We start from the raw sequence: 26,641 nt of genomic DNA, 5'->3' as shown, positions 1-26,641 counted from the left end.
ATATGTAAAACCTATGTTCTTGTTTCCCTTTTACAGGATGCAAGAACTTCTGCATCACAACTGAGATGAGCGAACTAACAAGTAAGTTTGTCTGCTTAATAGGCCACTTAATCTTACAATAATATGACACAGTAAAGTCAGCTGTATGTAAGTTTGATTGGTGGCTAAGTGGGCAATTGTTTTTGCCAGCACTTCACTTCCAACAATTGCCACATACCCTCCAACATGGGGTGGGTCGGGCTGCAGCACAGTCCAATATTCAAAAAGGGGAGCCACACCTAATGCCACCCCAAACAGCACTGTCCTGGACTCGCTGGCAGTTGATGTGACCCCCCTCTTTGAATATTGGATTGTGCTGGAGTCCAACCTCTGTAACTGCCACTGGCAGGGAAGTCCAGGAAAAGAGTATTTTGTACCTAATGGAATGGGTCATGTTGGAGGGTATGTTGCCAGCTCTGGAATTCCTGCTTGCTGTCTCATGAGGGAGAGAACAGTAATGGCTGAAATGCGACCTGTTTGAGCACTTAAATGGCACTTTCCCTTTGCACCCAGAACTTTAGTCAGATTGAGCCATTTATGCAGCTAAATCCAGCACTCTGGGGCGCTATCAGCGTGTTAAAGTGAATATTGCCTCCACTCCCATCACATTAAAAAATGTAATCCACATATCGAATGTAGAACTCCTTTTGAGCATGGATCATTGGGTAGACAGCAAGTTGGTCGACATGCATGAAGGTCAACATGGGATGGGTTGGGTTGACAGGTCATAAGGTCGACATGGGGAAGGTCGACTTTGGACACTGTCCCGAAATTGTTCCAAATTTCAACTCCGTTGACACTGTATCATAGCAACAAGTCCCCTCGCGTGGCTCGCTACACTCGCCATGCTTCATGAAATACTGCAAAAAAATGTGAAAAACCCCATGTCGACCTTTTGACTGTCGACCTTCCCCATGTGGACCCAATGCTTGTGTCGACCTTCCTGCATGTCGACCTAGTGGTGTCAACCTAGTGACTGTATCCCCTCCTTTTGTATGCCTCTCCCATTACATTGGGACAATTTAAAGACCACTAATCCTTACAAAAAACATGGAAAAAAATCTTTTGGGGTTATTTCTGTTGCCCGCACCATACAGTTTTACCCTAGGTCACTGGTTCCCAACCCTGGTCCTCAAGTACCCAACAGTGCATGTTTTGCTGGTCTTCACACAGAATCACAAGTGCTATAATTAGCTCCACCTGTGGATCTTTTGAAATGTGCCTGAAAAATTAGTGCACCTGCCGTGTGACCTGGAAAACGTGCACTGTTGGGGGTACTTGAGGACCAGGGTTGGGAACCACTGCCCTAGGTTGATAAAAATCTGTACTTTCTTTCTACCTGAATAAGCTTATATGCTAAACATATTAGAGTTTTCCTGAACATTTGGCCTTCCTCTTGCATATGAAATTGATTTGACTTATTATTCTAAATTGTAAACATTTTTCATTGTAGCTTTGCTACAAACTTTATTTAAAAAAAATTAAATAAATCCTATATTTTTTATTATTAGTAATATAAATTTGAGAATTAGCATGGTGTGCTTGTTGACAGAATGTATCCGGTGTAAAGTCTTATCTTATTTATGATTCTTTTTTTAATTTTTTTTTTATTGCTGTTTAAAATTTGAATTTGTTTTATTCTCTCTTTATAACATCTGTTGGTGTAATAAACTGTGTGAGTGATGTTTTTTCCAGCTCATATTAGCTTATTTTAAAGTGAATTTGCGGTACACTTATTTTTGCTTTTGCTGCTTGCAGTTTAATAAATGATGAGCATCAACAAGCTGCTTAAGAATTGAAAGGTTTCCTAGCAACAGGCTCTATGAGAGATGGCAGCCCAGATTTAGCCAGCCTTTGTTTCATCGTGCTTGTTGGTATCGGAGTACAATTGTTCAGTAAAGAGAATGATAAACGTCCTGCCAAATGGATGCTGGGGAAATGTGAGACGTTGACCTGCTTAGCAATACAGAACAAAGACCAACTCGCCCAGCTAGTGTTTAATATGCGTGTACCAGATTTCGTTCACACTGGCGAATTGCAAACTTAAATGATTTTCTTCATATTAAAAGTAGTAAAAAGGAATGTTTTTTATTTTGCTGGATCATTCAACAACAATTATTTTCTCGCAGAGTATATTTTACAGAGTCTGGTTTTCCCCCAAAGGATACAGTGGGTAGCATGTTGGTATTTGATCCCTTAAATATTTTACTGTGGGCGATCTTGCCACCCCTTTCACTTATTTCCATTCCCCTTTTATGTACAAAAGCTTCAATAGAGAGGTAACTAATAGGCCTGTTACTCACAGATTTAGCCATTTATTGTACACACTCAGTCTGTTAAACATGCTTTAATGCCAGTGGTGCAAATGGACCTGTATATAACTGTAATGAGGATCATTTGCTTCACATCAATTTCTTAAACCTTGCAATAGCAGATGTGTGACCTTTGTGTGTTACCTTTGACATAATGATCTTAAACTCTATAAATAAATAAAGACACGGAGACATGGTTTGGCAGAAATTTGTTAGCTGAAATTTATTGAAAATAATTTTTGTTTAAACTAGGTTTTTGTTTTTATTTTATTTTTATTTGTTTTTTATTTTATTCTAATTTTTATTTTAATTTTTATTTTAATTTTTCTAATTTCTAAAATGGTGGCCAAGAAAGAACGGCTACTACCAAACTCCACCCCCAAACTAACATACGTAATTTGGCCTAATCACAGGAAGCGGTCTCCACTCAACCCACTCGTTGTCTACCCACCCAGCCGGGTGGGCTCGCTATCCCCCGTCGGGTAATCTAGCGAAGGCCTAAGCCAATGAGGGGCAAGCGCACCGAAAGCTGCCAAATACGCCATAAACTTAACTCAATAAACGCCTAAAAACTCTGAACTTGCCGTTCTTTCCCGCCAAAGCGGGGGACCCCTCTCTGGAGACCCCGCCCCGCCACCAACTAGACTACTGAATCTATAACCCCTAGAATGTCTTCGATGAACAACACTAGACCCTCCTTAACTAAATGAACCCCGTCTGGCCTATAGAGCTGGTGGTACCGAAACCTGATTCGCCCGTGTGTGACAATGGCGCCCCCTGCCCCCAGCACCCATCTGGCCACGGCGGAGTTCAGCTTCTTCCTAGACTCATCCACCGCCTTGCAATCCCTTGCACCCCTCCAACATAGCCGCGGGATCACAAATGACCAAATCAAAAAACATGTGGGCCAAGCACTCTTAATAGCGGCCAGGTCACTCAAAATCAATGCTCTCAGCTCCAACTGGGACATTTTCCCAAGATCGTTCCCACCTAAATGGATAGCCAGTATTTCAGGCAATCCACATCTTCTCACATTTTCTAAGAGGAATGGCCTTAGCTCGCGCCAGGACATCCCCCTCACACCCAACCACCTTATCATGTTGGAGCACAAGAAGACGGGCCCGTTGCCCGAGGCCACCAGCCGGCCCGCCCAATGCACGAAGGAGTGGCCCACTATCCATACTTTGCACCTGTCGTATCCCATACCTAAGGGGAAAATTATTTAAAGAAATTAGATGGTGGTTCTACTAATTCGTTTAGGTTCAGTCTAAGTACAAGCATTAATGTTATAAGGAGGGTCTGCCAAAAGAAAAAATAATTTGGTTGTTGCACAATTTGGTGCGAAGAACTACTTCAATCACGATTGAAGTCTCTCCTAGAGACAAAAGGTAAGGAACAAACATAGGTGGGTAAGGGTGATGGAAGGGTAAGGAAAACAGGGGATTACTCGGCCGGAGAAAAAACGTATAGACCTGCTGAGGGACTCTTAATTGGTGCCGAATTAGCCGAATTATGATAAGCCAGATTCAGTCAGTCAGGTCAGGTAAAAAAACGAGAAAACTCCGGACGCTGGCCCAACAACAGAGCGTAGCTAATCCCCGAGTAGGAAACGGTGGGTAGGGGGGTAACACAGGAATACAACCAGCCAACTGGAAACCTCACATGCACATACATCATATTAGGAGGTTCGGGCGAATATATTTCTTGTAGGTCGCGGAGCGCCAACGCCCTAGCTTCTTAATATCTGCGACCGACCAGCCAGAGCCCGCAGCTGTTGTCGCGGCGCCTATTCTAAAGGAATGGGTGCCAAATTCCCCGGGTGCCAAACCTAGCTCTATCAGGCATTTTCGTAACATCCAACTAAATTGATATCTCGTGAGCGGAGATCCATCGTAGTGCACCAGCCATGAGTGCCCCAGGCTGGGCCTCACCTGAGCATATTGCCTGGCCAGAGCCACGGGGCATGCCGATACTGGCACCGCGGATCCTAAGCGCACCCATACCCCTTTTGCCGCCTGGTCGGTTTTGGATTTTTTAACCCTACACCAAAGCGCCTCCTGCTCTATGCGTATGTCTGAAAATTGCAGCGAAGCATCTCTATATTTTGAGGGGGAAACTAATTCTAACACACGGAAAGCCCCGTGAAATGCCATAGAAAAGGCCAGTGAAAAAACTAACGCTTCGAAAGCTGAGTCTGCAAACAACTTAATCTTACCTATCAGGGATAACAACAAGGAGAAATCAATGGGGCGTCGATGATCAGGTGCGACCGGCGCCAGACGCGACCAGCCTTTCATGGCTCTCCGTACCAGGAAGCATTTAGTAAAGTCATATACCCCTTTTAGCTGCGCAAAAAATGAAATCCCTGCGAGGTAGCGCGCCGCCACTGCCCTTGACTTGCCCGCCTTATACAGTTTCCATACAAAGGAAAGCAACAATCTCTGGCCCCGCCTACCTTGTTGCCCAGCGCTTCCAGAATAAGCCTCCCACTCGGACCATGCTTGCTTATATGTTCTGAGGGTAGCCGGAGCCACGGATCGCTCTGCTAGCCCCTCCAATCCGGCCTGATGACCTGCCAAACATAAGATGGGCACGAGACCCCAACAACGTCAGCAGTCGGCACAAGTTCTCTGAAACGGTCCCATTGAAAGCGTGATAAGGCATCCGCTACTTCATTCTGTGTGCCCGGCACATGCCTAGCTTTAAACACAATGTTGTAGCGGAGACACTGAAGAAAAAGCTGCGCCAACACTCTCAACACTAGCAGCGACTTTGCTTTCTGATTGTTAATGGCATGCACAGTGCTAAAATTGTCACACCAGAATAGGACGCTGTGATTAGCTAGGCGACTACCCCAGATTTCTATGGCTACCATGATAGGGAAAAGTTCGAGCAGAAGCAAATCCTTTGTAAGCTTATCTGAAATCCAAGACGCGGGCCAAGCCTGAGCGCACCAACTGCCACCCAGAAAACACCCGAATCCGGTCGAGCCGGCGGCGTCAGTGAAAAGTTGCAGTCTGGAGTTGTCGAGCACTGGGGTCAGCCAAATCCGAATCCCGTTAAACTCATCTAGGAAAGCAGACCAGACCAATAGATCGCGTCTGATTTCGGCTGACAAGCGCACGAAATGGTGCGCTTTAGAGACCCCAGTGGTCGCCCTCTCAAGCTTGCGACAGAACAGACGGCCCATAGGGATGACTCTGCACGCGAAATTCAGCTGGCCTAGCAGGGACTGGGTCTGGCGCAGGGTAATCTTCCGCGCCGCGCAAAAGATAGCTACCGTATCCTTCAGCTTGCTAATCTTATCCTGTGGCAGGCAGCAATGCCCCTGACTGTGTCTATTTCGATCCCTAGAAATGACAGCGAAGTGACGGGCCCCTCCGTTTTGTCCTCCGCGATAGGCACGCCAAATCGCTGAAAGACATAACGGGCTGCTTCCAGCAAGGAAGAGCAGTGACTGGAACCGGCTGGGCCCACGCACAGGAAATCGTCCAGGTAGTGGGCGATCCCCTTGAGTCCAGCCGACCTCTCTACACACCAATGCAAAAAGGTACTGAACCTCTCAAAGAATGCACAGGATACAGAGCACCCCATCGGCAAGCACTTGTCGACGAAGTACTCGGCACCAATGCGGAAGCCCATGTACCTAAAAGCATCAGGGTGCAGTGGAAGGAGCCGAAAGGCCGATTCCACGTCAATTTTAGCCATCAATGCCCCGGTTCCACATGCCCTTACCATGGCCAGTGCCTCGTCAAATGATTGGTATATGACAGAACAACACTCTGGAGGGATGGAGTCATTAACTGAGCTGCCCACAGGATAAGACAAGTGCTGTATGAGTCTGAACTTACCGGGAGTCTTTTTCGGCACCACTCCCACCGGTGAAATCACCATGTTCGGCAGGGGAGGGGCCGGAAAGGGCCCGGCCATTCGACCCAAGCGAAGCTCCTTGTCAACTTTCTCCTGCAAAACATGAGCCAGCGAACGTGCTGACTGGAGGTTTCTAAATGCCCCCCCCATAACTTCCCCTGATATAGGGAGACGAAAACCAACTGTGAAACCCTCCTTAATAAATTCGGCGGACTTTCTGTCCGGGTACTCATTGAGCCATGGAATCATGGCTCCTACCCGTACCGGAGTAGCTGCCCTATCGAGCGTTGGTGGACGTTGAGGGCCTGGGTGCTGACGAAGCAGCCGCCCCTCTGGAGGGGCGGCCACCCCGAAAGCAATTGGAGGCGGGGTGGTTGCCGGAACAATTGATGCATATATGTTTGTACCGGCAGCGTTGACCCTGGTTGCAAAAGGAATTGTTGAATGAGTAGCATTTTCCTTTTGCCGCAGCAGGGTTGAAAGGCCTACCCCCCGACGCAGGGCGCTTGTGGGGGATAACTTCATTCGCAGGCCGATGTTGCGCCGCGGGGGCGATGGCCACAGTTGTTACCGGGCGAGCAGCCTCCACAGGCTCGACAAGGGGCCTGCTCAAACGCATCCAGACCTCCACGTCCTTGCACCCAAAATCTATGATATGCAAGCAGTCCTGCTTACGCCGAAACTGCTCGTCATAAGTCCTCCATGACACGCCCCCATAGGACCTGTACATGTCGTGAACCATGTGAATATAACGAATTATATTCATATGCTCATCTGGTCTGTCTTCTAGGTAGCATGCGGCGAACACACAGAAACCGGAGAGCCAGTTATCATAGGAGCGGAAAGCCTCCACCCCTATGCCCCCTTTTGCCTTAGCCCCCTTGAAAGCCTTTTTGGACTCATCAGTGAGGCTGAATAGGTCCACAAAATCCCCTTTCTGGATTTTGGCCCTGCAACTCTCCCTAAGACCCCTCGTTACAGCAGTGTAGTCGCAGTGCACGACCCCCGGAAGGTTCCTACGCTTACGCTCCCTCCTGGACAAAGAAGCGCTACGCTTCCGCTTGGAGCTAAGGGCCTGCCGGCCTGCCTCCTTCTTTGCATATTTCGCTGCACGCTTACGCGCTTTCTTGGTGCTACCCCCTTCAGAGCCACCTTCTGAGGAGGAAGAGGAGGAGGAGGAATGGCGAGTAGAGCCAGAACCAACCGTGGAGGAGTATGCCACCGAATCAGCCTCCCCATCAGAAGAGTCCTCACCTGTAGCTTCCGGCTGTGCCGCCCATGTAGCGTCATCGTCGTCTGTATCTTCCTCAACGTTGGCTATGTGCTCTTCTCCCACAGCTCTGTCTTCTGCATCTGAGGAAACAAATGACAGCGGCCTGGCGGGCCATTCGTGAGGGCCACATGCAGCATGATGCCTGCTGGATCTGATGTTGGGACGGGACGCCTGAGACCGACCCTGACGCCCTCTTGAGGCCGAGGAGTCCTGGTCCCTAAAGGCCCTTACAAACTCCGCACATCCTGGAATGTGCTGCCCTCTCTGTGATGGGCCGTGGCTATCTGCATGTGATGCAGCCGCATCATCCTCACAGCCCTCCACTAGGGGGGCTAGGGCCCCCGCCATGGATGACAGGGCGGCGGATAGCAGAGCTGGGTCAAAGGCCCCTGATGATGCCCTAGGCCTGGAGCCCGCCCCTGCCCCCGGCCTTGCAGGTGTACCCCTGCGAGTGCCGGGATAAAACCCATGTCCCCTGCCAGCCCCCCTTGCTGAGGGCTCCCCAGTCTCATCTTGTTCGTCACGCTGCCCCCTATCCCAGGAAGGCCTATAGCCATAGTGTGGCGTTTCTGGGTCTGGGGAGGGAAAGGGTAGTTCCTCCCAGCCCTCATCATCTTGAAAGCCTGCATCACTGTCCTGTTCTGTCAGGACCTGATGCGCCCCCCTGCCTCTGACAGGCCCAGAACCCCGCCGTCCAGCAGGACGGCTGGATCCGGCCGCCATGTTGCTGCTGCTGCGGCTTATATCAGACTGTGATGGCCGCCGCCCGCCATCTCTGCGGGCGCCTTGCGGCCTAACTTCATCTGCCGGCTCCCCCCTTTCCCGTGGGGACTCGCGGCGGGCGCTGACTGACAACCTGCGCCCGCCGCGTGACGTACCCCTGCCGCGCGAACTACCGCGACCGCGCGACGGGGGGATGACGTCGTCACACCCGCGGCGGGACGCGGCAGCAGCAGCGCGACCGCTCCCCCTCCGTCCCCCTCTGGCGCCAGAGAGCCCCCGGCCTGCCTGGATCGCCTCAGGCTGGCTAGGCCCGGTGCCTGCTACCGCCATTCCGCGCGGGGAGCGCGCAGACGCGCCACCACCGCGCGCCGCTGACCCTCTCACCCCAGCCCGGCGACCAGGAGGAGATGACCCCGGAGCCACCGCTGGGGGAACAGCAGCAGCCCCACGCCTCCCTCTTGGGCCACCGGATGGGTGGGGGATATCAGCAGCGGGGACAGACACCTCAGCCCCACCGGAGCCTTCAGCGTCTGCAAAGCGGGCCGGAGGCCTCACCACACGCCTGGGGCGTCGTCTGGAGGCAGCACGGGGCATTCTAATAGGTAGGAGAACACTAATTACTCACAATTGCTTCTAATCCTCAAACTTTACCACAGCAAACGCAGCAGCTACAGCTAGATGCACTCAGGTCGAATTTTCCAGAAGAAGAGGGAGACTCCTCCCTTCTCCTGGGATATTATCCCAGTAGCTAACAAGCCAAGAGCCATTGCCATAGGCTCTCCGTGTCACATGTCACCCATGGTCACACCCAGCTATTATGTTTAAGTCACTCCATGCCTATCCTAGCCACTGCGTTGTTTAAAGCATTAATGCTTGCAAAAATGGACTGCTCACTAGGTGCGTGATGCACAATGAAGGGATGCTCTAAGAATACTCGCATTCAGCTGTGGTAAAAGCAGGAGCAAAGTATAAGGTTTTGAATATGGTTTTAATGAACTGGTCATTTCGGGGGAGATGGCACCGGGCCCTATTCAATGCTGTTTTCCTCGACAGCATTGAGCAGGGTAACTCTGCAGAATGAGCCCAAGTTCGCAAGCTGTCGGGCTCATTCTACCGAGAACGGCCGGGAAGTGACGAGCTGCCAGCTACAGCTCGCCTCTTCCCTACCGCAACTCGCGGCCACGCCCCCTTTTCGTCCCGCTGCAGGCGAGAATGGGACAGGGTCACGGCTTGCCCGCCGTGACCTCCAGATTGAATACCCCCCTTGGTATCCTATATTTCATGGAATTAAGGTTTGTACACACTTGTACAATCTGCATGAGATCCAGATGCGATTACAATTTAGACTATCTGCATACAATTTAGACTATATAGTGTAGATCTGCACTATATAGACAGGGCAGCCAAGACTTTCTGGCTAAGATATGAGAGCGCGCATCTGGATCGCTTGGTATAAAACCCATACAATCTGCATAAGATCCAGATGAGATTTTGACTATATAGTCAAAATCTCATCTGGATCTTATGCAGATTGTACAAGTGTGTACACAGCATTACTCTAATGCTGTTTTTAGTGTGCATGTTGGAAGCCATCTGACCCTTTTAATTTTTTTTTGTATAATTGCTTCACCTATAGTGGCCTTCTCCTGGCAGAAAGTCACTATAGGTGAGGGCTAGTAATCCATAATTATGCAGGTTAATTGTTTTATTTGGTCTCATTTTTAATTCTTACAACCAGTGGGGTTTTTTACCTATTGGCTGCAGCCCCCCAGGTAAAATCCACCACTGTGAGACTGGTCTGGCTTCACTGCGACTGGCAGTGACCCTGAAATATGCCTCCGGGGCTGCTGCAGCCAGTGCATGCGCATTATGTAAGAAGTTACAGCGCATGTGCTGGCTCCGTGCAGGGAACCGGCGGCTGGGACTGGGAAATCATATGCAGCGAGCACAGGAGTTGCGGTAGGGTACCCCGCATCATGGCAGACCCCTCCTCCACAGAGGTAAGAGTCTCTGCTGCTTATAACTAGATTTTGAATCAGGATGAAATCTGTTAAATGATTTGAGAAACTAATAAAATAAGTATCTGCACACTTCTCTAGACTGATAAATCTACTATGCCTTGTATCCACTTACTACTACCGCTGAGTACCAGTTTCATATGTTATTCTTCTGCACACACTGACTGCCTTCCCTGTTTTATTGTATGTAGGTTTAGGCATCAGGTGCACTTTAGAGTTCATCGAACATAAGGATGTATGAAAAAAAAAATATATAAATATTTGCATAAAAGGAAGAATGCAGGATCATGTCCATTCCATGTTCACATCAAGTTCTAAATAAAACGGCACAAGTTGGGTATCATGCAGAGTCGCCTACATTATATACATTGGCTACCATTGATGTCTTCATTCAGAAGTGATTGGTTGCTGTCTAGTAGCATGCTGGTGCTAAGCATCTAACCTTAAGGTGGGTAGACACGGTGCTATTGCCTTGCAATTCAATCTGAATCGCATGGCAAGCAAAAAGCATTTGATTTTGACTATGTAATACAGAGCTGTACTATATAGTCTCTCCTGCACCGTCCATTTCCACTAAACGGGAGCACGCATCGGGATCGGCATCAAATGTTTCTGAAAACCTTTTCGATTTAGCCAAAATGGAATGGAAAGTTAGTCAGCACCATGTGTACGGGGCATTAGTTGTATGCATTTATTTATTTTGATGCAATATTTCTATTTCTTCCTATACTTTCATTACGTCTACAGACACTTATTCATTTATCACAAAATTTCACACCTTTCCTTCGGTGTCTGGAATTGAATAGAACAAGGATCTTAGACCAAAATAATGTGTTGATACTGTATAGTGGCATCAGAAACAAAGCTGTGTGTATGTGTGACTGCTTAGAGGAAGTAGCCTGACACTTGAGGATGTTCACGAAGCACTTCCTATATTACTTTCACAGATGATGGATAAAAGAAGAGCGGTGTTCATATGCGAGTCACACCGAGGCAATCGTCCCTTGACAGAACCTTCTACTACGAGATGATCGGCCCTACGCGCTTGTGATCTGCTTGTACCAACCACTTCAGCACAATTGTTGCATTGTATCCTGGTGCTTTCTGGGTTTGCAGATATGTTCTCATGTGGCAGGCCGTTTGAGATGGCTATACACTTACTGTGTGCGCTCCTGTGTTTTGTACTGGGGACTGAAGCTCCAGAGCCAAGGATCACATGGCAAGAAACAGGTAAAGATCAGTTTGCTGCTTGGATTATTTGGTAGATGAGTCACATTTATAATCCGTTTGCTGCTCTGATTTCCCAGTGATGTGACACCTCTTAAACGTATTATTTTTACTGTGATTGGTACACTCTCTTGCCCTCACAGCTGTTCTTGTAACTCCTATGCATAATTATAGCTTTCAAGTTTCTACATTCCTGTTATACTTCATTTCATTTAACCTCTTCCTTCCTTGTGATAGTTGTTCAGCTATTTTATGATCTAAATTTAATGGAAGCTGTATACTCTAGATTTCAGGTGTTCGTGGTAAAAGTAGCCACACTGCACATTTATTTTTTATTTTTTTACTTTTGTTAGAAAGAAAGGTTTGTTATTCTTCCAATCATGTGTTAGGACGTAATAGATCTGGCTACATTTTCATTTGAGTAGTTTTCCATACCTTTTTGATAATACGTGGCCTATTCTAAACCTGAGCATGTCTGCATTAAAGCATTCACACGTGTCATTCACCCCCTCCCCCCTTCCCTTCATCCCTCCTGTGATCTCATAAGCGGTGGTTTGAAAAAGATGCGTTATCTGTGGGTATGGCAGAGCTTCAGTGATAACATGTGTAGAGTTTGTCACCTGCAGGAACACTCCTTCCATTAGCATTGTCCTTTCTTTTTCTTCATTTCATAAATGTTTTTTTTTTTTTTTTTTAAGAATTTCATGTTCTGTATTTTCTGTGGAAATATCCATTCAATATTATCTGTAGTAACATTTAAAATAGGCATTAAAGCAGGGCGTGACAATTTTTTTTTAATTTTATTTTTTTTAATCTAGGAGCCAGCATGAAAGTGTAGGAGCCAGTCAAACTAAAAATAGGGGCAGTGCGCGCTGAAAGTTGTTTTTTTTACAATGCAATGCCTATTACACATGTCACACACCCATTACATGTTATTCTACATGCCATAATGCCCATTACATGTTATGCCAAACACCGTAATGCCCATTACACATTCTATAAAACACTGGCATGCCCATTACATATAATACCACACGCTGTAACGCTTAGTACATATTCTGTCACATAAGTGCCACTTACCTACATGCTCATTGCTACGGGTTGCATGCTTGATGTAAGGGGTAACTTGCCCTTTTGCCCAGGGGTTGCATGCTGAAAGATGGGCTTGTCCAGCAGCAAGAAGCGGTGGGGACTCAGTGCACGGTGCCCCGAAGAGCAGAAGTGCGGCTGCCATTGGAGCTGCGGGGCCGGGGAAAGACCCCTGTTTGATCAGTGGGTAGTAGCCGTTGTCTCCCTCGTTGATCCACACTGCGGGAGAGTCAGGAGGTGCAGCAGCTCTGCGGGGACTCTGTGCCCGGCGTCTGTCAGGATGACACACTGCAGGGAAGGAAGGTCAGAGGTCTCTGCCTCAGGCCGCCCTGCAGTGATTGGATGGGGCAGCGGCGCCGCTGGGGCCTTCTAATGGCTGCTGCAGGAGTCAGGACCAAGCATATTTTAAAAATGTGTTCTGCTGCGAGCACATGGAGGGGTCGGGGACTGCACTGCCACTGGCCTGACAGGAGGGGGGAGATGGGTGGTTGGGCTGCCAACGACCAGACTCTGCTTCCTTCCTCCCTCCCGGCAAAAAAATCTGATTGTCGGGAAGCAAAATCTGGTCGCCATGATGACCTGGTGAACGGTATTTGTCGCGCCCTGCATTAAAGTGTGTGCCTCCTATATTGGACATTTTTTTTCTTATTTTTTTTTGTGTGGCCATATGGCCAGAGGCATATTTGTTAGTTCCTATGACAATAAATGCATTTTCAGTTTATTTAAGGGTTTAGGACTAATTGAAGTTTTCCTGCTTTTTATTTACAGAAATCAATCTAATTCGTTTACAAGTGCAAGGAGTGTTTAATTATTCCATGTTGTTACTCAGTGAGCAGAAGGATGTTCTATACATTGGGGCTCGTGAAGTCATTTTTGCAGTTAATTCACTGAATATTTCAGAAAAGCAAAATGAGGTGAGGAATAGTTTCTTTTGTATTCCGTGAATGTTCTTTGTGTGCATAGGTGTGTGTATATAATAATAATGACATCGTAAGGACTTACATATAGCTGGTAGCTGGCGCTGATGCAGTGGGTGAGGAATCTAGTGCCACAATGCGGATGCCATTTTTAAATTAACTGTTAATTATGTATATGGAGCCATCAGTATTGTTTTACCCTGGGCACTAGATCCCTCACCCACTGCATCAGCGCCAGCTATATGTAGGCCCTTGTGTAATGTTATAGATATAGATATTTTATTTGTTCTATTCACATATACAATCATTTTTTTCTTAATTTTTGTACCACTGCTAAGGAGAATGAGTGAGGTTCGAACTCTGTAATCTTGCTATATACCAAGATGACGCTGGGTATATGCCGCAAAGGGGTTAAACCAGAGCTGGGCAATAAGCAGCCCTCCAGCTGTTGATGAACTACACATCCCAGCATGCCTTTCATGAATTTAAGCATGGCTAAATAGCAAAACTAAGGCAAGGCATGCTGGGATGTGTAGTTTTTTTCCAACAGCTGGAGGGCTGCTTATTGCCCAGCCCTGGGTTAAACAGAGCCTATATCTGCTAATCTTGTTACAGGTACACCTAGATTTCTAATCATGCAGACTTTAAACTGTCAGCCATTATGGGGAAAAAAAAAACACAAAGTGAAAATGTTTTCATGGTAAATTAGAAGATAAAGAAATATTGCGATAAAGGTTTTACGCAACACGCAGTAGTAGTAGGATCTGTGGGCAGCAGAATGTAGAGAGAAATAAGTCACACTTGGTAGCTCTGATTGTGCCGAAAGTGACACTTTATAGAATACACCCACACAATGTTGTGGGGTTTTTTGGCAATATAATATGGGTGCAATATCAGTTACTGCCTGGGCATTATGGCTGTGCTTCTTAGTAATTGCTGGTTTCTTTTTTTCATGCAGTTCTAGATCTCTCATGCCAGAAACTAACTAATTCCTAAATAAATGGTTCTCTATTTCTCTGTTATAGGTTTACTGGAATGCCTCAGAACAGAGCAAAGAGTGTGTCCGGAAAGGAAAATCGGAACAGGTATAGTTATTTTTCATTGCACAGGGAATATATAGTTGTATTACTCTTTAACACAACCCACCCCTCCCCATCTTTAAATTGCTGTTGCACAAACAACATGTGCATGTTCTCCCAACCAAAGTAGCAATGAGTCTCCCTATTGCAGAAATCCATGCATGCATTTATAGTATTCAGAATAGCTGTGGACCACTTCTCATTATTCTTGTTTAGCCTGCCATGATTGGCACCTAACTTTACTTAACAGGACATTCCCCCTTCCCATCCATGGTAACTTCCATTATAGTAATCTGTTACATCTATCTGCTTGCGCACTTTTTTTTTTTTTTCTTCTTATAAACTCTGTCTAAATAGAGCAAGAGCTCTCATAAAAGCACATTGCATGTGACAACCTGGTATTCTGTTTTATTGCTTTGCACTCTGGGGTCATAAATAAATGTTGTAAATGTCTCTTCCTTTTTAGAATGAGTGTTTGAACTACATCCGAGTGCTGCAGCAGCTAAACGAAGACACTCTGTATGTTTGCGGAACCAATGCTTTTCAGCCCAACTGCACCTCTCTGGTTAGTTCTGATACATTGTGTTCTGTTCAAGTGTGCCCATGTTACATAGGGCCTTATTCTAGTTCACTCTTTCTGACAAAATCCTTCTTAGATGGACAAAGCCATGTGCACTGTAGGGGGGAAGATGTAAAATGTGCAGAGAGAATTATATTTGGGTGAGTTATTTTGTTTCTGTGCAGGGTAAATACTGGCTGCATTATTTTTACACTGCAATATAGATCTCATTTTGAAGTAAAACCCCACCCAAATCTAATTCTCTCTGCACAAGTAACACCTGCCTCACCTGCAGTGCACATGGTTTTGTCCATCTAAGAAGGATTTTGTCAGAGTGAACTAGAATAAGGCCCATAGTGTAATGAGGCAATCATTTGCTACTGGGTTATACTCGGGTTTCCTGGTATTCGGAGTTCACAGAGGGCTCCTTATGGCAGACACAAGAAATGATTGTGCAGCAAAATGACAGTAAGATTTCTTACACAATACCTGCAACCTACTATACTATATATGCTGTTATTTCCAGTGTTAGAAGCCGGAGCATTCTGGACATTTTAGATTGTGTCAGATACAATGAATGGAAAGATCCAAACATGAAAGGGTAGTTGTGATGCTTTATTGGTCTCCATTGGCGACGTGCAGAAGCCCAGCAGATATAGTGATGTAGAACACAAGTGAATTTGAGTCAGTGCTCAAATAAAGACTATGAATGATTAACAGTCTGTTCCTGTTAAGATACACACCGAGCTATAATACGTAACACTGTTGTTCATGGTGTGTTATCAATAATATGATCTATAACCGAGTACAATACAGTATAGAAATAAACTGGTAAAATGACAAAACAAAATAAGAAGCTGAAATGCAAAAACACATACTTGTTTCAAGTAATCAGTCTGTTGTGGTGATAAATGCCCATCAGGATACCCACATTATTTCTAGATTGAGCACTGAATATATATATATATATATATATATATATATATATATATATATATATATATATATATATATATATATATATATATATATATATATATATTTATAAATTTTGGGTACTTATGTAATATCTGGGCTCCCGTTTTTCTTATGAGACCGCGGGGCTCGCTGCGCTCCCCACGCTTCGGGCACGGTGGCTCGCTGCGCTCGCCACACTATATAAATTCAACTCCATGCGTAGTTGGATAGTAGGGGTATGAAAAAATGGGGTGCATTTAACATGGGAGCCCAGATAATACATAAGTACCAAATTTTCTGTGTGTCATTTTGTGTACTATGCCTCTGCCATGTCGCCCATAGAGACCGATACATCGTCGCTTCTGCCCTTATCAGGTGCAGAGTTTTTCCCTTCATTGTATCTCACCGTTATTACAGATGGTGACCTGTCTATTTAGAACTGTAGCGACCTAGATATCCACATTTGGGGCCAGATGCATTAAGCTTCAAAAGTGATAAAATGGCTGATTGTTTATCACTCTTCAATCAGCTCCTGTCTGACATTTTTCAAACAGTCTGTGACATGGCAGGTAGGAGTTGATTGGCTGTCTGTTTATCACTCTCCATTTTATCACTTTTAAAGCTTAGTGCATCTGGCCCCAAGTTAGTGTTTGGTCTCCCCTTTCTATATTTAGATTGTGTGCAGACATTTCTGTGTTTTTATTGTCAACAGACCTCCCTGATTCCAGGTGTATGTATTTTCGTTTTTTAAGGTACTAAGTACGTTTACATTAAAAGAAAAATATGAAGATGGTAAAGGAAGGTGTCCTTTTGATCCTGCACAAAGTTACACTTCCGTCTTGGTTGGTAAGTGGGTCATTCTTATGTGTTCTTGACTGTGCAAACAAATTAAGTTAAGATATAGTGGAGATTCACTGCTTGTTCCTCCATAGGCTGGGTTGCAAATACTGTTAAAAACTGCTCATTTGTAATTATTATTATTATATAACTCAAAATTGAAATAATTCAATACACTCTTCTCTATTATACATCTTAGAGACTTATTCCACTAATTAATTTCTCATATAAACGTGGTACCACTCCGGAGCTGGTCTAAGCAGAACTACAACATCTGCCAATTTATCCTAAAGGAGCTGATATGTTGCATTGTTGATTTATATGTACCATTTATCCACATGCAATTAGTTTTTTTTTTTATGCATATTTTATAAATATATTGAATTCAGTAAATACTGTAATTTTATTCATTAATGTCAGATGTGTGGCACTCTTACATTTATAAATATATATTTATATGTCATTAATTATTTTGATTGTTTAAATGTATGCTACCCATTTTGGGTTGCAAATATGTTCGCTGGGACTCGCAAGTCACCATACACAAACAAGTAATGTGGCTTTAGATTTTGTTTGTAGAGCCATAAAAGTAAATGTTGATAATGATGTTCTGTACAAAATAAATAGGGTATGTTCATTCTCGGTGCTCTTGTACCACAAACTATTAAACTCCTAATAAACTCCAAGGTGGCAAATGTACAGCTGCTCAGTATAGTAGAATATCACCTGTTTATCTGCATGGCAACCCTAGGACAAAAGTTTATAATTGAGAAATTTAGGAATAACTAAATTAAGTAAATTGTGCTTACCTGTCTTCCTTAGGATCAGTTATATAATGGTGGACAGGGCCGTGCTTCTGTTTATTTGCATATTTTATAAATGTCAGCCACTAGCACTGGACTTCCTATTGCTTGGTCCCTGGAACACCAACCTTTGGCACACAGTTTGCTACATTTTTATATTTTTTCATTGGTTTGTTTGTTTATTTATTTATTTTTGTCTTGGTTAATGCTACTTTCATTTCATCCCCCTAAAGATGGAGAACTATATTCTGGAACATCCTTAAACTTCCTAGGCAGTGAGCCAATAATTTATAGACACACCCAGCAAAGTCAAATAAGAACAGAGTACGCTGTGCCTTGGCTTAATGGTAAGTAAACAAGTTAAAGTGAGGTAATGGTCTGTCTCTTTTTGTTGCCTGTTATCAGTAGAACCAAATTGTTATTTGTTCGAACATTGCTAGTCCTTTATCTACAAAGTGAGGAATTCAATTGTTTTTGTTTCGGTGTACGTTCGATATGGTAACCCAACAGAGAAGCCTCCTCAGGTACGAAAGTGTGTTGTTTGTGTGCTTGTAACCAAGATATTAGATTAGTTTAGCTGTTCTTCATGACTCAGCCCAGAGCTTTTGGGAATGACCAGCATGATAATTAATGAGCACCAAAAACAATTGAATGACTTCATTAGGTGTCCATTAATTATTGCCAAGATCAGATGAATTCCCCCCCCCAATATGTTTTTGCTTCTATGCTGTAACTTTAATAAACATGAGAAATGCTTGATCACTGGTTACTTTGCTCGGGTTGGTATCGTTTAGTCAACAGCAACTAGGTCGACAAGCATTAGGTAGACATGGGCAAGGTCAATAGTAAGAAGGTTGATATGGGGTTTTTCACTGTACGTTTGTTACCCGAATGTCGACATATACACAGTTTGAAGTGCATCGCTCGCCATGCTTCGGGCATTGTGCCTCGCTATGTTTAACGCACTATTTTATTCTCCCACCACACCTAGTGGATGGTAGGGCATGAAATACCGCCTGTCAGCTCCAAAAAAAAAACCCATGAAAAACCCCATGTCGACATTTTGACTGTCGACCTAATGTTTGTGTCGACCTGTCAACCTAGACCCATATCCACCTTACTGCCTGTTGACCTAGTTGCTGTCATTTCCAAGCAGATGCAGGATTTGCTATAGGCACAGATGACAATAGAAATGAAAATGCATCAGTTTATCTGCAGAACTAGCAAAATAATATAGAGCTCTATTGCAGGGAAGCATTTTGGACTTTTCTGGCACTTTACAATTGATTTTGTGGCTACGTTCTACAGTTTGTACTCTGCAAAATTACTACAAACATGGAGTTTTGTTTTGTGTTCTAGTTTTTCTACCTATGTATAATATAGTATATCTTATTGTTGAGCATGGAAACCTACTTGCCTTCACCTCTGGCCATGCACAGCCCACACACACTTTCTCAACTCCACAACCCCCCCCCCCCCCCCCACCAGACTCGTCAGACAATCCGCATCTAGCTGGCCACTTTATCACTTCACCAGGCTCAACAAATCTGCCCCATAGTGATGATTTTCTAAATATTTTTCAGTGAGCCTTGTTTTATTGGTTCCCAAGCTGGGAGAGCACTATGAAATTAAATTACTTTCAGGTATGTTACTCTTCTTGCTTCTCATATCTTTCCTTATTGTATATAGAACCCATATTTGTGCATTCAGATGTAATCCGCGCACCTCAGAATAATCCGGATGGTGAGGATGACAAAGTGTACTTCTTCTTCAATGAAGTATCTGTGGAGTATGAATTTTTTAACAAGCTTCTTATACCAAGAATAGCAAGAGTGTGCAAGGTGGGTTGAGTTTCCGAACCCATATAATATTATTTTATTCTCTTTTAGGTATATGTGCCACAAGGTTTCTGCAGCGCCTAACCATAATTTGTAAAACTGGGTTTGGGAACCCGTTTTGTGATTTGTTGTGGCTTGTAATATTGGCCTCTTCAGTCAATCCAGAATTATTTCCGGAAAGCCAGTCAGATAATCAGATCTGTCAACGCATATTTATTATTGATGCATAGGAAGAGAAAAACAGATCACAACACAGCCATAGATTATTTATTTCATTTTGCATTCACATAATTATGTGGGCTTTATTTACAAAGAGGATGCTCTTAAAACTCTGCACTTCCGATCATGTTTATCCCCAAAATTTAAATGCATAGTGCTTTTTACTGGCTGTGTTTTACTTGTAAATGCATTGCACCTTTTAAATCTGGTTCCAGTTGATAGATCTACAGTGTCTAGATGGTCAGTCAATAGGTCTACCCCAAAAGGTCGACAGGATCAAAATGTTGACACATGACAAGTTCAATATGAGTTTTTATTTTTATATATTATTTGCTCTTCCATATACAGGCATGTCTAAAGGTTTATAAGGGTTGCTGAAATCTTTATAGTGGAATGAGACTTCTCTTAATTTAGTTATATTTTTCTACAATGCCATGATGCATATTAGGGCACTTCTGCATGATCGGAAATTAATCAATAGGAGCATCACTTTGTAGCTTGTATACCGTAAAAAGGACCACAGGTCACACGTCGCAGTTGTATGAAGGAAATGTAGGCTGTATTTGAATTTGGGAGTTTTGAGTTTGGTACTTGTGTATTATCACGGCACCCATTAAATCTGATGCGATTTTGTGGCCGATTTCCAGATGATTTTTCAATTTTCTGGCTGATTTGCATGCTGTTCCGTCATTGCACACCATGCACACCCCCCGATTTTCCATCGTAGTGCATCGCATGCAATATAGTGGCATGTGATGCATGCCAAGCGATGCATGTGAAGCGATTCGATTTGTAATTGTACAATCACGCTGATGTGTGCTTACAATGTTAAATGCACCCCCATTGTCAAAACCACCCCCACTATCAACGCCAACCCGAAGCTGCGCTCACCACACTATCTAAAGTCAACTCCACGCCGACGTGGATAGTGGGGGTATGAAAAGGTCGGAGGACGCGTACCGCCGCCCCTCGCGGGCTCGCTGTGCTCGCCACGCTTCGGGTTGGCGTTGATAGTGGGGGTGGCGTTAACAATGGGGGTGCATTTAACATTGCGAATGGCATGCAATGCTATGCGATATTTAATTGTACAATCAGGGGAAAATCACATCGCATACCATCGCATAGTACCTGGGGGTGTGCAAGGATGGAATAACATGCAAATCGGCAGGAAATTACCGAAAATCGGACGCAAATCGGACACAAATCGGCAGCAAAATCGCATCGCAGATCAAATTGGCCGAAAATTGGCCGATAAAACGGATGCGATTTAGGTGAAATCGGGCGCCATGATAATACAGAAGTACCTTGAGTTTTTCTGTATTTTTTTTTTTTGTGCACTAGTGAACCATGAACACATCAAAGGTCTAGTGTTTTTTGACAGTTTTAGCGTTTCTCTCAGGGGTGGATGACTTTCCATAGCGGGACGCTATGGAAAGCTGTCCACCCCATTGCTCCTCTGGTGGCATCAGCGGTTATCGTTGCCACCTACACACTTGGGTGGCTTTTGAGCTGAACGCCGCTTAAACAACTAAACTGAGCTGCTTTCAGCTTAGTCACCCAGTGTGTATGGGCCTTTACATAGCTCTTATTACAAGTACAGTAGACAAGCTATTTATGTCAGTTATTTATGTGCACCTCGTAAGGCCAAAGCTAAGTGCTTAAGGAGGATTAAGGCAGAGCTCCACACTAAAACTCTCATATAGATAATGCTGTGTATTCATATGAAGCCATGGGTATGTTTTTCCCCCTCATTTCTTGAAATGCTAATTGATACCCCTTTCACACTGCACTTTTAAACCGGTATATTGCCATTTTTTTTTTTTGCAATGTGAAGGTGCCAAAGTTAAATTACCGGTTAAAGTTAACTGGTATTTCAACACGTTTAAAAAGCAGAGTCCTACACGTTTTAAAGCCGTTTTTTAGGCAGTGTGAATGGCTCTATTTCTATGGCTTGAAACGTGTCCCTAGGGGGTTAAACAGGTTGAATGTGTGAATGGTATTAAATGCTTTTTAAAACGGTTTTCACCTGCAATGTGAAAGGTCTTAAGGTTCAGACCCGTTTTAAAGTCCCATTTAAGAATACAGGGTCAATACCCGTTTCTGCAATGTGAAAGCAGTATAAGTTACTTGCACATTTTTGTAGCTCCGTGAATATTTTTCTCTGTGATTAATTGAACACAGTGGCCATTTTTCTGTACGTTTTCTGTACTGATTCTGAAGTGTTGTTTACTGAAATGCCGATTGAATTAATTGCGTCAAAGGCGGTTGACAATTTTTTTTTTCTGCAGCCCATTGTACATTACAACACAAATTAAATTTATGGACTGTAAAAAGCACAATAAAATAAATCATGGTTATTACTTTTTGTTCGTAAATATTGAATCTTAAAGCTGATCTGACCTCTGATTGTGATCACTCAATAGCAGTTTGTTTCTTTACATACAATTACAGTTTTCATCTGGCAAAACAGGAAGGTCAATTGTTTGCATGTGTATTTATTTATGACATTAATAGAATTCTGAAACATGAAATGCATGAATCCTTAAAGAATGTCCACGAATCCAGTCATATCTGATTACATTTCAACCTTTCTCTCCTCTGTGTGTTAAACATTTTTATCTACTTGCATGCATATTTGTTCATGAAACTTTGGATGGAATTCAGCTGTTGTAGAGTGCTATGCAATTGTTTTGCTGACGGTTGCAAGTGCATCAGGTACCCATAACTTGTTGCGGGCCCAAAGTTGCAAGTTAGTGTAACAAACCCATGCAAAAATCTTGGGCACGATGCCAAAACAGCAGATGTGGGCATCCAAAAAGCCTGACTTTGAGTGGAATTCTGCTGGTCACCTCAGGAGGGTGTGAGCAGTAATAACATGCACTCGCTCCTATTGAGTGTCCATTACCTACGGGCACCCAAACGCTGTTTTTTTTAACATCTCTAAAATGTTTTCCAAAGCTTTTATATAGATCAGTGGTTCCCAACCCTGGTCCTCAAGTACCCCCAACAATGCATGTTTTGCAGGTCTCCACACATAGGCCCTTATTCTGATCTCGGCGGTACGGCCCGCGTGCGGCCGTACCGCCGATGTTTTCACTCTGCACATGCGCAGAGGTCACTCTGCGCATGTGCAGGGGAAATCGCCGCACAAAAAATGTATACGCCGCAAAGGGGGCGTATAGGGGCGTGAGGGGCTTAATAGCCTCATTACCCTATGCATACGTCCAGCGTTTCATGGGCGTTCCCATGCAAACGCGGGGCGTATGCATGGTAATGAGGCTATGACGCCAGTGATGGGGGCGGAAAGCTGACATCGCCGGATGTCAGCTCTCCGCCCCCATACAAGCTTTCACACGGACGATTGTCCGTGTGGTCTAAGCTTGCGGGAGCTGGTGGAGCGTGCGGCCCTGCCTTCGATGGTCGCCGACCATCGAATGCAGGGGGCAGCTCCCACCATGGTGGAGGCGTACGCCCCACCATTTTCATGCGGATCGCCAGCCGTCCGCGTACGGACGGCCGTGGCGATCCGTATTGTAGGCGGGGATTGGTTTGTGCGGCCGGAGCAACGTATGCGGCTCCGGCCGCACAGATCAGAATAAGGGCCATAATCACAAGTGCTATAATTAGCTCCACCTGTGGATCTTTTCAAATGTGCCTGAATAATGAGTGCACCTGCCGGGTGACCTGGAAACGTGCACTGTTGGGGGTACTTGAGGACCAGGGTTGGGAACCACTGATATAGATCAATACAAAATATAGCTTGTACGTATATGGACTAGTTCACTTGTGATGCTCATGTGCTTATTGAGGACTATTTCTATGGTGGACAGGGTCTAGCGTGGTCATTCTGACCTGCCTGAAATGATACAGCCTTATACGAAACAGGGCTCAATGTATTGTGATGCACTACTCCCAGTACCATCAATAATATCTTCCGCTATGTTGGTTCATACCAGAGAGTCTTGGCCTCTCAACACTGTTCCTAGTCATGTCTGGCCTTGAGTATCCTGCAAAATGCTCTGACCCATTCATATGCTCATAAGGACATGGCACTTATCAAAGTCATTCAAGTGTTCTCAGCTGCCCATCTATCTGCATTAACACCTTGACCATAAGTACCAAATGTCATCTTATCACCTGACCTTGACCTGTTCTGTTTGCTACTAGATAATCAAATGCATTCATTTCCTATGGGTAGGCATGATAGTGTTCTGGTTTGATTATATATCTCCATTATACCTTGCATTTTAATTCATTACCTCCTGAATTTCATTACATTTACGCCCTAAAAAAGTAAATAAATTGATCAAATGATCAGTGGAAAATCTTTATTCCGGCCTCTGTAAAGACATGGTATATAAAAGTTCCTGATGCAACAGCCTGTGTCATGATGCATAAAAAAAAACAGTTAAATTTGTCTTTCCAAAATAGAGGTCTCAGCCAGTTTAGGAATGGATGCTAGCACCTTATGTTCTGCAGAAGTCACGCTTGTTGTTAATGTTTAGCTAATGGCAAAAACAACTCTGTGCAGATTGCATATTGGAGACCCGAGACTGCCAATAAATATTTAAAACATTACCTTTCATGATTAAGAAGTAATCAGCAACCAAGAATCTTCTTCTTTATTATTTTGAAAGAATGTAATTGAATTGTAATATTTAGTACTTGATCTAATTTGATGATCAAACACTGCTTACTTTTTAGAACAAAATGAGGGGAGTGAGTACTCTGATAGCAAAACTGCTTCCAACACCTCACAAGCGTTAATTTGCAGTTTAGAAATCAGGCTATGTTGAATATGTATTGGAGCCCACCCTTTGCATATTTTCTTTAAGTGTTATAAGATGCCTCCGACAGACTGTTTTTGTCTTAACTGGTGATGACAGGTGGAAATTCATACTATGCTGTCATCACTCAAAGTAAAAAATGAGCCCGGCTGTCTCCTTCTATCACTTGGTCGTAGAAGCTGCTGCAATGTATTCTAACTGACATTCTCTCCATTATATGTATAGATACATTTTATTGCTTTCCATGAGCATCTTCAGCAGAGTGATCATGCTGTAATGCTACCTTAATTATAGTAATTAAACAAGGCATCACTCCTCCCATAGATGTACTTATGGAGATATTTTAATGGTTGTTATTAACCAATGCAGAAAACCGATTTGAAAGGGCTTCTTGTAGAAAATCTGGATGAGCCCAGTTTGTATGTCCTGCACAAATGTTCTTCTTTACAGACCTTTTGAGCTGGGAAGTATCGGGGGAAATTTACTAAAGGGAATTTGTAAAAAATAGGTGTATTTGTATCCAGAAATACACTTATTTTTGACATTTAGGAACTCGAAAATACGGCTATTCGTATTGATAGCACATCAATACGACTACGAAATGCCGTATTTTCAGGATAGAAATACACCTATTTTTTTTTACAAATTTCCTTTAGTAAATTTCCCCCATCATGTTTGTTATCCCTTGTTCCTGCGACTTGAAACCTTTTATTTGAGCTGCGTTCACTACACACGAGCATAGCTATCCTTTTTACTAATTATCTACACATAAATAATCTTACTGCTTGTGAAAGGAAATGGTTATTTATCTTCTCCTTTTCATATAATACATAATGGCAGCGCATCTGAGCTATGGTTGATTATTTTGACCAAGAACTACGAGTGGAGTAGACGTTTCCCTGTGAATCAGTCCCTATATGCTGCACTTTGATGGCAGAATCCCTATAGAACCGCAGTATTTCTCATTTACAGTAGTATTGTTGACTTTTTAGATCAATTTTCTTAGTCCTCTTTTTTTAAAAAAATGTATAATTTAAAAAATTCTGATCTAGAGCATGCGTAAGGATCTTGGTATTTACTTGTTTAAATGAGGCCAGCTCAAGATGCTGGTGGCCTGCAACTGAAACGGCCTCCTAATGCTGAACGTTTCCCAGACAACCTTCGCCCCTGAAAGAAACTACAGACTTCAGCTCTTGCTTACTGATCCAGCCACTGGTGTGAATGAATCAAAGATTGACTTCTAGCCACAACCCATGTATTCTAAATGCAACTATAATTATATGTAATGTGATACTCCCTGATGGATTCTTCCCTTGATATACAACATGAATGTGATATCTTCCGGGCTAGGGGTCTTTTTCTGTTCAGTGCCCATTACTGCAGCTTTAATAGTTCTACTTCATTGTATACAAGTTATTATTCAAATGGTCATGTTTGCTTCACACGCGTGTGTGTGTATGTATATGTGATCATGTCAAAACTCAATTAATTCATGGGAACCTGCCATTGCCATAATAAAATGCATGTCACTCTCCCCCCTTCCTGTGTCTACCTATGCATAATTGGTCAGGTCAGCAAGTTTAAAGCATTCTGGGCTGTATTGTTGAAATCTTTCCAGATACTTATTTTGTTCCCAAAGCTGATTGGACGAACCTCTTTTTCTGCCACAGTGCCTAGTTGTGGTTTGATTTTGTGTCGTAATGTTTATTCCCTGCTTTATCCCTATCCTTCAGTGCCATCTCATGTATTTGTCAGTAAATCTCCTAGCTTTTGGGGATTTGGTTTACCCAGGCGGCGGATTACCCAGGCTAATTGGATAGCCCCAGGCGAAGCGGTTACTGTGGATCAATAATCACGGATAATTGCATACCCTCCATAAGTGCCCAGTGCCTCCTGGGGACTTAGGAATGTTTTAGGAAGTGGTACTAACTGAGCTTTGGGAAGAATCCCAAGCACCTTCAGGAAGCCATTTGGACATACCTGGGTCTCCACAGAAGCCCCTGCATTACCCCACTGGTAGTAGTGGTTACTAAATTTCATCTAAAACTGTTTGCAGCATTTTCATTTGGGAGCAATGATCATTGAGATTGAACT

At 44.0% G+C, this 26,641-nt stretch overlaps 1 protein-coding gene across 1 annotated transcript in view; it reads left to right on the top strand.

The window, feature by feature from the left end:
- The window catches only part of SEMA4D (semaphorin 4D), a 77,749-nt gene that overhangs the window by 38,865 nt on the left and 12,243 nt on the right, over positions 1 to 26,641 (top strand). Inside the window, exons 2-9 of the mRNA XM_083187519.1 lie at positions 37 to 81; positions 11,183 to 11,465; positions 13,320 to 13,465; positions 14,494 to 14,553; positions 15,014 to 15,112; positions 16,816 to 16,909; positions 17,937 to 18,050; positions 19,393 to 19,544. Of these exons, the coding sequence (XP_083043645.1) occupies positions 11,354 to 11,465; positions 13,320 to 13,465; positions 14,494 to 14,553; positions 15,014 to 15,112; positions 16,816 to 16,909; positions 17,937 to 18,050; positions 19,393 to 19,544 (777 nt within the window). The 5' untranslated portion in view covers positions 37 to 81; positions 11,183 to 11,353. The remainder of the gene's footprint in view (positions 1 to 36; positions 82 to 11,182; positions 11,466 to 13,319; positions 13,466 to 14,493; positions 14,554 to 15,013; positions 15,113 to 16,815; positions 16,910 to 17,936; positions 18,051 to 19,392; positions 19,545 to 26,641) is intronic.

The sequence above is a fragment of the Crinia signifera genome, chromosome 1 (genome assembly GCF_055691185.1).
Source record: "Crinia signifera chromosome 1, ASM5569118v1, whole genome shotgun sequence".
Lineage (NCBI taxonomy): Eukaryota > Metazoa > Chordata > Amphibia > Anura > Myobatrachidae > Crinia > Crinia signifera.
The sequence above is the reverse complement of the archived record's forward strand: the minus strand, read 5'-3'. Positions and strand labels throughout refer to the sequence as shown.